At 37.4% G+C, this 17500-nt stretch overlaps 1 protein-coding gene across 3 annotated transcripts in view; it reads left to right on the top strand.

Moving 5' to 3' along the window:
- The window catches only part of LOC140085003 (uncharacterized), an 85184-nt gene that overhangs the window by 33186 nt on the left and 34498 nt on the right, over positions 1-17500 (top strand). For all 3 annotated transcript variants that reach the window (XM_072126500.1, XM_072126502.1, XM_072126501.1), the window contains exon 2: positions 585-806. In XM_072126500.1, the coding sequence (XP_071982601.1) occupies positions 585-806 (222 nt within the window). The remainder of the gene's footprint in view (positions 1-584; positions 807-17500) is intronic.

Genomic DNA, 17500 nt, shown 5'->3' with positions numbered 1-17500 from the left:
CTCTCTGTCTGTCTGTCTCTCTGTCTGTGTCTCTCTGTCTGTCTGTCTCTCTCTGTCTCTCTCCCTCTCCTCTGTCTCTCTCTTTCTCTGTCTGTCTCTGTCTCTCTGTCTGTCTGTCTGTCTCTGTCTGTCTCTCTCTGTCTCTCTCCCTCTCCTCTGTCTCTCTCCCTCTCCTCTGTCTCTCTCCGTCTCTCTCTGTCTCTCTCCCTCTCCTCTGTCTCTCTCTGTCTCTCTCTGTCTCTCTCCCTCTCCTCTGTCTCTCTCTTTCTCTGTCTCCCTGTCTCCCTTTCCTCTGTCTCTCTCTGTCTCTCTCTGTCTCTGTCTGTCTCTCTCCCTCTCCTCTGTCTCTCTCTTTCTCTGTCTGTCTGTCTCTCTCTGTCTCTCTCCCTCTCCTCTGTCTCTCTCTGTCTCTCTGTCTCTCTCCCTTTCCTCTGTCTCTCTCTTTCTCTGTCTGTCTGTCTCTCTCTGTCTCTCTCCCTCTCCTCTGTCTCTCTCTGTCTCTCTGTCTCTCTCCCTCTCCTCTGTCTCTCTCTTTCTCTGTCTGTCTGTCTCGTTCCCTCCTTCCGGTGCCCCCTCTGTTGCAGCGCTGGGATGAGTCTCTAGAAGATTTGGCGACTTCTTACGCTGCTAAATGTATCTGGGACCATAACGCGGATCGCGGCTTCAGAGGGGAGAACCTCTTCATCATGTCCGGTTCTGCTCTGGACGTGGCTCTGGGTCTGGATGACTGGCACCGGGAGCGCGACTTCTACAACTTCACTGAGAACAGCTGCCAGGAGGGACAGATGTGCGGACACTACACCCAGGTGAGCCCCCCCCCCCCCCCGCAGATACACACTATACATACACATACTATACATACACACACTATACACATACACACTATACATACACACTATACATATACACACTATACATACACATCCTATACACATACACACTATACATATACACTCTATACATACACATACTATACATATACACACTATACATATACACACTATACACATACACACTATACATATACACACTATACACATACACACTATACACATACACACTATACATATACACACTATAAATATACACACCATACACATACACACTATACACATACATACTATACATATACACACTATACATATACACACTATACATATACATACTATACATATACACACTATACATACACACTATACACATACATACTATACACATACATACTATACATATACACACTATACATATACACATTATACACATACACACTATACATACACATACTATACATATACACACTATACACATACACACTATACATACATACACATACTATACAAACACATACTATACATACATACACATACTATACATACACATACTAAACATACACATACTATACATACACATACTATACATACATACACATACTATACATACACATACTATACATACACATACTATACATACACATACTAAACATACACATACTATACAAACACATACTATACATACACATACATACACACTATACATACATACACACTATACATACATACACACTATACATACATACACATACTATACACACACACTATACACATACACACTATACATACACACTATACATACATACACATACTATACACATACATCCTATACATATACACACTATACATACATACACACTATACATACATACACACTATACATACACATACTATACATACACACTATACACATACACCCTATACATACATACACATACTATACATATACACACTATACACATACATCCTATACATATACACACTATACACATCCTATACACATACATCCTATACACATACATCCTATACATACACATACTATACATACACATACATACACACTATACATACATACACACTATACATACACATACTATACACATACATACACACACTATACACACACACTATACACATACACACTATACACATACACAATATACACATACACACTATACACATACACACTATACACATACACACTATACATATACACACTATACATATACATACACACTATACACATATATACTATACATACACACTATAAATATACATACTATACATATACACACTATACATATACACACTATAAATATACACACTATACACATACATACTATTCATACTATACATACACATACTATACATATACACACTATACACATACACACTATACATATACATACACACTATACACATACACACTATACATATACATACACACTATACATATACATACACACTATACACATACACACTATACACATACTATACATATACACACTATACACATACACACTATACATATACATACACACTATACACATACACACTATACATATACATACACACTATACATATACATACACACTATACATATACACACTATACACATACACACTATACACATACACACAATACATATACATACTATACACATACACACTATACACATACACACTATACACATACATACTATACATATACATACACACTATACACATTTATACTATACATATACACACTATAAATATACACACTATACACATACACACTATACATATACACACTATACATATACACACTATACACATACATACTATACATATACATACACACTATACACATACACACTATACACATACACACTATACATATACACACTATACATATACACACTATACACATACACACTATACATATACATACTATACACATACACACTATACACATACACACTATACACATACACACTATACACATACATACTATACATACACATACTATACATATACACACTATACACATACACACTATACACATACTATACATATACACACTATACACATACACACTATACATATACATACACACTATACACATACACACTATACATATACATACACACTATACATATACACACTATACACATACACACTATACACATACACACAATACATATACATACTATACACATACACACTATACACATACACACTATACACATACATACTATACATATACATACACACTATACACATTTATACTATACATATACACACTATAAATATACACACTATACACATACACACTATACATATACACACTATACATATACACACTATACATATACATACACACTATACACATACACACTATACACATACACACTATACATATACACACTATACATATACACACTATACACATACACACTATACATATACATACTATACACATACACACTATACACATACACACTATACACACACACTATACACATACACACTATACACATACACACTATACATATACACACTATACACATACACACTATACACATACACACTATACACATACACACTATACATATACACACTATACACATACACACTATACACATACACACTATACATATACATACTATACATATACATACTATACACATACACACTATACATATACACACTATACATATACATACTATACATATACATACTATACACATACACACTATACATATACACACTATACACATACACACTATACACATACACACTATACATATACACACTATACATATACACACTATACATATACACACTATACACATACACACTATACATATACACACTATACATATACATACTATACACATACACACTATACATATACACACTATACATATACATACTATACACATACACACTATACACATACACACTATACATATACATACTATACACATACACACTATACACATACACACTATACACATACACACTATACACATACATACTATAAACATACACACTATACACATACACACTATACATATACACACTATACATATACACACTATACACATACACACTATGCATATACATACTACACACTAAACATATACACACTATACACATACACACTATACACATACACACTATACACATACACACTATACATATACACACTATACACATACACACTATACATATACACACTATACATATACACACTATACATATACACACTATACATATACACACTATACACATACACACTATACACATACACTCTATACACATACACACTATACACATACACACTATACATATACATGCTATACACATACACACTATACATATACACACTATACATATACACACTATACATATACACACTATACACATACATACTATACACATACATACTATACACATACATACTATACACATACACACTATACATATACACACTATACACATACACACTATACATATACACTCTATACACATACACACTATACATATACACTCTATACACACACACACTATACATATACATACTATACACATACACACTATACATATACACACTATACATATACACTCTATACACATACACACTATACATATACACACTATACACATACACTCTATACACATACACACTATACATATACACTCTATACACATACACACTATACATATACACTCTATACATATACACACTATACATATACACACTATACATATACACACTATACACATACATACTATACACATACATACTATACACATACATACTATACACATACATACTATACACATACATACTATACTTATACACACTATACATATACACACTATACACATACACACTATACACATACACACTATACATATACACACTATACACATACACACTATACATATACACTCTATACACATACACACTATACATATACACTCTATACACATACACACTATACATATACATACTATACACATACACACTATACATATACACTCTATACACATACACACTATACATATACACACTATACACATACACTCTATACACATACACACTATACATATACACTCTATACACATACACACTATACATATACACTCTATACATATACACTCTATACACATACACACTATACACATACACACTATACATATACACACTATACATATACACACTATACACATACACACTATACACATACACACTATACATATACACTCTATACACATACATACTATACACATACACACTATACACATACACTCTATACACATACACACTATACATATACACACTATACACATACACTCTATACACATACATACTATACACATACACTCTATACACATACACACTATACACATACATACTATACACATACACTCTATACACATACACTCTATACACATACACACTACACATATACACTCTATACACATACACACTATACATATACACACTATACACATACACACTATACATATACACACTATACACATACATACTATACACATGCACACTATACACATACACTCTATACACATACACACTACACATATACACTCTATACACATACATACTATACACATACACACTATACACATACACACTATACATATACACTCTATACACATACACACTACACATATACACTCTATACACATACACACTATACATATACACACTATACATATACACTCTATACACATACATACTATACACATACACACTATACACATACACACTATACACATACACTCTATACACATACACACTACACATATACACTCTATACACATACACACTATACACATACATACTATACATATACACTCTATACATATACATACTATACACATACATACTATACATATACACTCTATACACATACACACTATACACATACACACTATACATATACATACTATACACATACATACACACTATACACATACACACTATACATATATATACTATACACATACACACTATACATATACACACTATACATATACACACTATACATATACACACTATACACATACACACTATGCATATACATACTACACACTAAACATATACACACTATACACATACACACTATACACATACACACTATACACATACACACTATACATATACATACTATACACATACACACTATACATATACACACTATACATATACACACTATACACATACACACTATACATATACACTCTATACACATACACACTATACACATACACACTATACACATACACACTATACACATACACACTATACATATACACACTATACACATACACACTATACACATACACACTATACATATACACACTATACATATACACACTATACATATACACTCTATACACATACATACTATACACATACACACTATACACATACACTCTATACACATACACACTATACATATACACACTATACACATACACTCTATACACATACATACTATACATATACACTCTATACACATACACACTATACACATACATACTATACACATACACTCTATACACATACACACTACACATATACACTCTATACACATACACACTATACATATACACACTATACACATACACACTATACATATACACACTATACACATACATACTATACACATGCACACTATACACATACACTCTATACACATACACACTACACATATACACTCTATACACATACATACTATACACATACACACTATACACATACACACTATACATATACACACTATACATATACACTCTATACACATACACACTATACATATACATACTATACACATACACACTATACATATACACACTATACATATACACACCATACACATACACACTATACATATACACTCTATACACATACATACTATACACATGCACACTATACACATACACTCTATACACATACACACTACACATATACACTCTATACACATACACACTATACACATACACTCTATACACATACATACTATACACATACATACTATACACATACACACTATACATATACACTCTATACACATACACACTATACATATACACTCTATACACATACATACTATACACATACACACTATACACATACACTCTATACACATACACACTACACATATACACTCTATACACATACACACTATACACATACATACTATACATATACACTCTATACATATACACACTATACATATACATACTATACACATACATACTATACATATACACATACACACTATACACATACATACTATACATATACACACTATACATATACATACTATACACATACACACTATACATATACATACTATACACATACACACTATACACATACATACACACTATACACATACACACTATACACATACACACTATACACATACACACTATACACATACACACTATACACATACACACTATACATATACACTCTATACACATACACATTATACACATACACACTATACATACACATACTATACATATACACACTATACATATACACACTATACACACACTATACATATACACTCTATACACATACATACTATACATATACACACTATACATACTATACATATACACACTATACATACACATACTATACATATACACACTATACATATACACTCTATACACATACATACTATACATATACATACTATACACATACACACTATACACATACACACTATACACATACACACTATACATATACACACTATACACATACATACTATACACATACACACTATACACATACACACTATACACATACACACTACACATATACACTCTATACACATACATACTATACATATACACACTATACATATACACTCTATACACATACACACTATACATATACACTCTATACACATACATACTATACATATACACACTATACATACTATACATATACACACTATACACATACACACTATACATATACACACTATACATATACACTCTATACACATACACACTATACATATACACTCTATACACATACATACTATACATATACACACTATACATACTATACATATACACACTATACACATACACACTATACATATACACACTATACATATACACACTATACATACTATACATATACATACTATACATATACACACTATACACATACACACTATACATATACATACTATACATATACATACTATACATATACACACTATACACATACACACTATACATATACACTCTATACACATACACACTATACACATACACACTATACATATACACTCTATACACATACATACTATACATATACACACTATACATACTATACATATACACACTATACATATACACACTATACACATACACACTATACACATACACACTATACATATACACACTATACACATACACACTATACATATACACTCTATACACATACATACTATACACATACACACTATACATATACATACTATACATATACACACTATACATATACACTCTATACATATACACACTATACATACTATACATATACACTCTATACACATACACACTATACATATACACTCTATACATATACACACTATACATACTATACATATACACACTATACATATACACACTATACACATACACACTATACACATACACACTATACATATACACACTATACACACACTATACATATACACTCTATACACATACATACTATACACATACACACTATACATATACACTCTATACACATACACACTATACATATACACACTATGCACATACACACTATACATATACACACTATACATATACACACTATACATACTATACATATACATACTATACATATACACACTATGCACATACACACTATACATATACACACTATACATATACACTCTATACACATACATACTATACATATACACACTATACATACTATACATATACACATTATACACATACACACTATACACATACACACTATACATATACACACTATACATATACACACTATACATACTATACATATACATACTATACATATACACACTATACACATACACACTATACATATACATACTATACATATACATACTATACATATACACACTATACACATACACACTATACATATACACTCTATACACATACACACTATACACATACACACTATACATATACACTCTATACACATACATACTATACATATACACACTATACATACTATACATATACACACTATACATATACACACTATACACATACACACTATACACATACACACTATACATATACACACTATACACATACACACTATACATATACACTCTATACACATACATACTATACACATACACACTATACATATACATACTATACATATACACTCTATACACATACACACTATACATATACACTCTATACATATACACACTATACATACTATACATATACACACTATACATATACACACTATACACATACACACTATACACATACACACTATACATATACACACTATACACACACTATACATATACACTCTATACACATACATACTATACACATACACACTATACATATACACTCTATACACATACACACTATACATACTATACATATACACACTATGCACATACACACTATACATATACACACTATACATATACACACTATACATACTATACATATACATACTATACATATACACACTATGCACATACACACTATACATATACACACTATACATATACACTCTATACACATACATACTATACATATACACACTATACATACTATACATATACACACTATACACATACACACTATACACATACACACTATACATATACACACTATACATATACATACTATACATATACACTCTATACACATACACACTATACACATACACACTATACATATACACACTATACATATACACACTATACATACTATACATATACATACTATACATATACACACTATACACATACACACTATACATATACATACTATACATATACATACTATACATATACACACTATACACATACACACTATACATATACACTCTATACACATACACACTATACACATACACACTATACATATACACTCTATACACATACATACTATACATATACACACTATACATACTATACATATACACACTATACATATACACACTATACACATACACACTATACACATACACACTATACATATACACACTATACACATACACACTATACATATACACTCTATACACATACATACTATACACATACACACTATACATATACATACTATACATATACACTCTATACACATACACACTATACATATACACTCTATACATATACACACTATACATTCTATACATATACACACTATACATATACACACTATACACATACACACTATACACATACACACTATACACACACTATACATATACACTCTATACACATACATACTATACACATACACACTATACATATACACTCTATACACATACACACTATACATACTATACATATACACACTATGCACATACACACTATACATATACACACTATACATATACACACTATACACACACTATACATATACACTCTATACACATACATACTATACACCATACACACTATACATATACACTCTATACACATACACACTATACATACTATACATATACACACTATGCACATACACACTATACATATACACACTATACATATACATAACACCTACACACTATACATATACACTCTATACACATACATACTATACACATACACACTATACATATACACTCTATACACATACACACTATACACATACACACTATACACATACACACTATACATATACACTCTATACACATACACACTATACATACTATACATATACACACTATGCACATACACACTATACATATACACACTATACATATACACACTATACACACACTATACATATACACTCTATACACATACATACTATACACATACACACTATACATATACACTCTATACACATACACACTATACATACTATACATATACACACTATGCACATACACACTATACATATACACACTATACATATACACACTATACACACACTATACATATACACTCTATACACATACATACTATACACATACACACTATACATATACACTCTATACACATACACACTATACACATACACACTATACACATACACACTATACATATACACTCTATACACATACACACTATACATACTATACATATACACACTATGCACATACACACTATACATATACACACTATACATATACACACTATACACACACTATACATATACACTCTATACACATACATACTATACACATACACACTATACATATACACTCTATACACATACACACTATACACATACACACTATACACATACACACTATACATACTATACACATACACACTATACACATACACACTATACATACTATACATATACACACTATACACATACATACTATACATATACACACTATACACATACATACTATACATATACACACTATACACATACATACTATACATATACACACTATACACATACACACTATACACATACACACTATACATACTATACACATACACACTATACACATACACACTATACATACTATACATATACACACTATACACATACATACTATACATATACACACTATACACATACATACTATACACATACACACTATACATATACACACTATACATACTATACATATACATACTACACATATCCATGATCCAGGCAATTGCTGACTCGGTAAGGTTAGAGATGAAAGGAAAGTAGAAAGAATCTGCCTGACCAACCCCTTCTAACTAAATAAACATACATACAACTTTTTGAATTGGAAGGTGATTGGTCACAGCCTTTATTGAATTTGTTTACAATCTGTAAAAAACAAACTTTATTAAAACACAATAATATAACAATCATATAACAATTCTTTTTCAAAATTAAAATGATGGGTGAGCAGAGCCCTTGACAACAGCTTCCACGAATTGCCACCAATATTTCCATAGTTCTATTCGTCCGGTGCCTTTTAAACCAATATATATATATATACTCAGAAAGCACGCTCGGCGTGCGATGTCACAACTACCAGAACCACTAGCCGCCAAGCTCCTAGCCAGTGGCGCGAGCAGAGGTGACTAACCATCAAACTTAATAAAACCAACCAGGGCCACCCCCAAGCAGGATCCTGGCAAAATCCTCTTAAAGGGGTATTCTCGTCTGGGCATTCACATTCAGTTTCATTAATCTTTCATATATAAACATTTCTTCAATTGGATGTTATTAAAAAAAAATGTTTCGGTGTGAAGATAATTTCCCATTAACATAGCCATGTTGTCCCTTAGAAACTAGTGACGTGGTCGTAACCGAGGAAGCCATCATTTAGGCAGCAGTGGCCAGACATGCGCTATTGAGCCTTGCCTGACCACCAGGATTCAGCAATCATTACCACAGGACGGCTGTGGGACATGTAGTAATTCTCAGATATTTCATATACAAAAACTTTTTGTTTATTTGTGCAATCACTCCAGCAGACGTGGCCGTATCCGAGGAAGCCATCTCGTTTCTAAGGGACCATATCACTACATCTATGGAAAATTATCTTCACACAGGAACATTTTTTTTAATAACATCTAATTGAAGAAATGTTTATTAATGGCAGATTAATCAAACTGAATGAGAATGCCCAGACGAGAATACCCCTTTAACCTCCGGACTTAAAATAACCACACCATCTTTTTCTCAACCTGTTCTCCACTTTACCAGTTGAATTAGCTGTTGCCAAGAACTCCGCTCCCGCCACCGCATGTCGGCTTGACCCCTTAAGCCGCCATGCCGCTCCACACCCGCACAGCAAAGCCAGCCGCTTCAGCCAAACCGTAATTGAACACATCCAATCCCAAATCCGTCAGGTGCACTCCATCTGGGCCCGTATAACTCACTTCCTCCTCAAGCAAATCATGGCGAACCCCCAAACCTCCATTCAGGCGCACAAACTTCAAAACACTTCTATTAATCTTCTTCCGTGTACGATTCAGCACTGGCACCGACACCGCATCTCTCCACCTGGATCTCCGGACCATTTCAGACCACACCAACAGACACTCCGCATGCTCATCCAACATCCATAACAAATCCCTTTTTATCGTCTTAATCAATGGCCGCATCGGGAAACTTCCCACATCGTTTCCACCCACATGCAGAACCAACACATCGGGCACTCCCCACCTCTTAAAAGCCCCCTCCAATCTAAACCTTACCTTATCCCAGCACAATCCCCTAAAGCCGAACCATCGAACACTTACCATTTCCTCATCCAGCCCCAATGACCTACCAGCTGCGCTCTCTTCTCCGCCCAATAGATGAAGGAATGGCCAAACATCCAAACCACGCACTTACGTGACCCTATCCATAATGAATAAACAGATAAACACAATAACCAATACCCCTCCATATAAACATGGCTGCCTACTACTCTCCTGCCAGCGCTTACCTCCTAACGCTCTACCCTATGTATGCGAACGTATGACCGGAAGCGCCGCGACTCCCATCTACCAATGCGCTTCACCTCGTTCTCTGACATACCCCATCTAGCCGCCTCCGTAGCTGCACCTATACGGAAGGAGTGTGAACAATATACACGAAATACCGCCACAAACTGATATCTCGTCAGCGGAGACCCATCAGCATGAATAAACAAAGGGCCAGCAGTTCCCCCGCGCACTTCCACAAAGGTCTCGTAATTCGCTACCGGGCAAACCACATGACCTCCCAATCTGTGCAATGAAACCAAAAAACCCTTACCATACTTATCCGTTTTTGACCCCACCAATGTAATCCGCAACTCATCCTCACCCATTACCACCTGATGCCCTTGTATACCCCCAGGGCTGCTTTTTCTGGGACTAACCAACTCACCCACCCGGAACGCCCCAAAAAACGCCCAGGAAAAAACCACGCTAAACAACGCTTGCTCGTATCCTGACACACACACTGCAGGCAAAATCTCTAACAATTCATGCAATAAGTTAAATGACACTGGCCTCCTACCATCAGGAGGACCCCCGCGCCTAACATACCCCTTAACTGCCTGCCTGACAATAAACGCCTGGGTATCATCCACCCCCCCACACAGTTTAAACAAGAATGACAATGCAGCCAACGCCCTCTGGACCCCAGCCCTAGAAACGCCCTTATCCAACAACTCAGATACATAACAAAGGACCGCCTCCCCTCTAGCCCAAGGCAACCCTCCCGCACACCAGTCATCCTGAAATACAAACCACGACTTCCATACCTTCTGATACGCCAACCACGTGGATGGCACCAAGGATCTCTGAATCCAGTACAAGATACTCAAATTACCAACTCCCAAACCGCGTCCGGGCATAACTTCGGCTCCTTCACCGCCCCTGGCACCAGTCCCCTGAATTTTTCCAGCTGTAGACGAGATAGAGCGTCCGCTATAGTGTTATCCACTCCTGAAACATGAACTGCCCGAAACATAACATTCCACTCCAAGCAGCGCAACACCAAATGTCGCAACAACACGATCACCTCCGGAGAAGATGCCGTTTGTTGATTGATTACCTGCACGACTGACATGCCATCACAATGAAACACCACGCATTTCCCCACAAGCAGGCTCCCCCACAGCTCCACCGACATAACGATCGGGAACAGCTCCAACAAACACAGATTAGCCGTCATTCCCCTTTCCACCCAATGCCTAGGCCACGGTCCGGCACACCATTCACCATCAAAGAACGCCCCATAACCTACTGCTCCAGCTGCATCCGTATACAAATGCAACTCCAAGTTGGACACCGGGGCGGCCATCCACAATGTCCGGCCATTATATTTCGCCAAAAAACTGTCCCATACCATCAAATCCGCTCTGTGCTCACTGAGTAGTCTGATAAAATGATCCGGTCTACGCACCCCCGCTGTCGCCTGCGCTAACCGTCGACAGAACACCCTCCCCATTGGCATAATTCGACAAGCAAAGTTCAGTTTCCCCAGCAATGATTGAAGCTGGCGCAATGTGAGTTTCCTCTTCACTAAGGCTTCCTGTACCCCCAAACGAAGGTCCTCTAACTTCGCAGCCGGCAGGCGACATTCCATCCTTTCAGAATCAATTTCAATGCCCAAAAAACACAATGTTGTCACCGGACCCTCAGTTTTTTCTGCTGCCAACGGCACCCCAAACTCGGCAAACACTTTCTCCACCGTAGCAAGTAATACTTTACATCCATAGCCACGGGCAGGCCCTACACATAAAAAATCATCTAAGTAGTGTATAACTGACTTTGAACCAGCACTCTCCCGGATGACCCACTCCAAAAATGTACTAAACGCTTCAAAATATGCACATGAAATGGAGCAGCCCATCGGGAGGCAAGCATCTACATAATACCAATCCTCAAAGCAACACCCCAACAAATGCATAGATTCCGGGTGAACCGGCAGTAACCGAAACGCAGCCTCAATGTCCGCTTTTGCCATAAGGGCCCCCCGCCCTGTCTCCCTCACTAAAGCTACTGCCGCATCGAAAGACGTGTATGACACAGACGTTAAAGAAGCCTCGATGTCATCATTAACTGATGCCCCTCTTGGATAGGATAAATGATGTATAAGCCTAAACTTCCCAACCTCTTTCTTCGGGACCAAACCCAGCGGGGACACCCTCAACTCTGCCACCAGCGGTGAAGAAAACGGGCCTAACATCCTCCCCAACGCCACTTCCTTCTCCAACTTGTCTCTCACTACCGCTGGAAACTCCGCTACCGACTTTAGATTCTTTGCAAAACAACCCCCCAACCCCTCTCTAAACGGAATCCGAAAACCCACACTAAAACCCTCCTGTAACAACAATGCTTTCTCCTTATTTGGGTATCTCTCTAGCCAAGGCATCATTGCGGCGAGGCGCACTGGGGTTGTCCCCTTTCTGAGCACTGTCCCCACCCCGCTGCATCTGTGCCCCCCTTCTCTTAAAACATCTGACGAAAGGGTGATTACTTCCCCCACACCCTGAGCACTCATGCCGGAAGATACAGGAGACTCCCCATGTACAGGATCCTTCGTTAAAATGCCAGCACACACCCTTTTTAACCCCACCCAACGGGCTCCCAAGCTTCCCCCCGTCGGGCCCTGGCTGAAAGGACGTCCCTGCCACCTGAACTCCCCCAAAATACGACCCCTTCCCCGGTGTTTTAGGCAGCGTCATCAATCGCATCCACAGATCTATATCCCTGTGATCCCATTCCAGTGACGGTTGCACCGACATACGCTGCCGAAACTGCTCGTCATACTGCAACCATGCCGTACCCCCATAGTTCTTGTACGCATCCCACACCGTCACGAAGTAACACCACAATGCTGAACAGCATTCCGGGTGCTTCTCGCCCACCACGCTCGCTAATATAGCAAACGCATTCAACCAGTTCCCGAATGTACGAGGAATCAACCTAAACCGTCTCCTCTCCTCATCCTCCTCCTTCCTATGCTCCTTTCCCTTCTCCCACCTTTCAACACTAAAGCGCTCCAAAGGCAACAACGTGAAAATGTCAAGATTCTCTTTTTTCCATATTTTCTCTTTTACTTCTGGTTTCAAATGAGCCCCTAACGGCCCCCTCATACAAATGTACAGACTAGCTTTTGCCCCGTCTGATACCGGCAGCGGCTTAGCCGCTGCATCTTCCTTTTCTGTCTGCACCCCCGTTTCCGCTGAGCTAGTTGACGCTCCCTGCTCCTGCCTCGCAACCACTCCGGCCCCCGTACTCATACCTGAGCTAACACCCCCAGTCCAAACCGCTAACGGCCCAGCACGCTGTGACCCCTGAACTTGCTCAACTACTTTAACCAATCGCTGCACTCCCTGCAATATTTCCTGCAGCGCCCCTCCCGAGGCCATCTCTGCCCCCCCCAGCACAAGCTCGCTACCTTGTCCTACTGGTGTTTGTGTAATTGCCTGTATCAGTGTATGTGTGCCTGTAGACTGTGCGCTGTGGACACCTGCTGCCACTGTAGAGTTAGATGCTCCTGCGACCGTCCCGGATCCTGGCAATGAAGGTTGTCCCACTGCCGCAACTCCTGGCGGGGCCGATACACCCGCCGCCACCGGCAATGGCACTGGCGCGATTCCTGCCGTGCTGGAAACCACCGGAACCCCCGCAGAGACCGCCAACACTGGAGCCGGTCCTGGCAGGGCCGTGCCTAAAGCCTGCCGCAACGTCTCCAGAATAGCCGTCTCAGCGCCGCCGCGAGCCTGTAATGGAAAAAGCACAGAGGAGACACCACGCACAACAGACTGGTCCTCCACCTGACCCCCCATACTGCTGCTGAGTGCCGCCGAGCTCGGCTGACACCCCCCAGCAGCCCTATGCCCGCCCTCACTAACTACGCCTGCCGCCACTGCTCTTCCTAGAGGGGGTGCACCGCCCCCCCCCCCGCGGCCTCCCCTGCAATCTCCAACGGGGCCGCCTGCCTAGCACCCGCTCTATATATTTCTGGACTGGAGCTCCGGGA

The sequence above is a fragment of the Engystomops pustulosus genome, chromosome 1 (genome assembly GCF_040894005.1).
Source record: "Engystomops pustulosus chromosome 1, aEngPut4.maternal, whole genome shotgun sequence".
NCBI classification, from domain to species: domain Eukaryota; kingdom Metazoa; phylum Chordata; class Amphibia; order Anura; family Leptodactylidae; genus Engystomops; species Engystomops pustulosus.
Note: the sequence above shows the minus strand (reverse complement) of the source record. Positions and strands in the feature narration are given on the sequence as shown.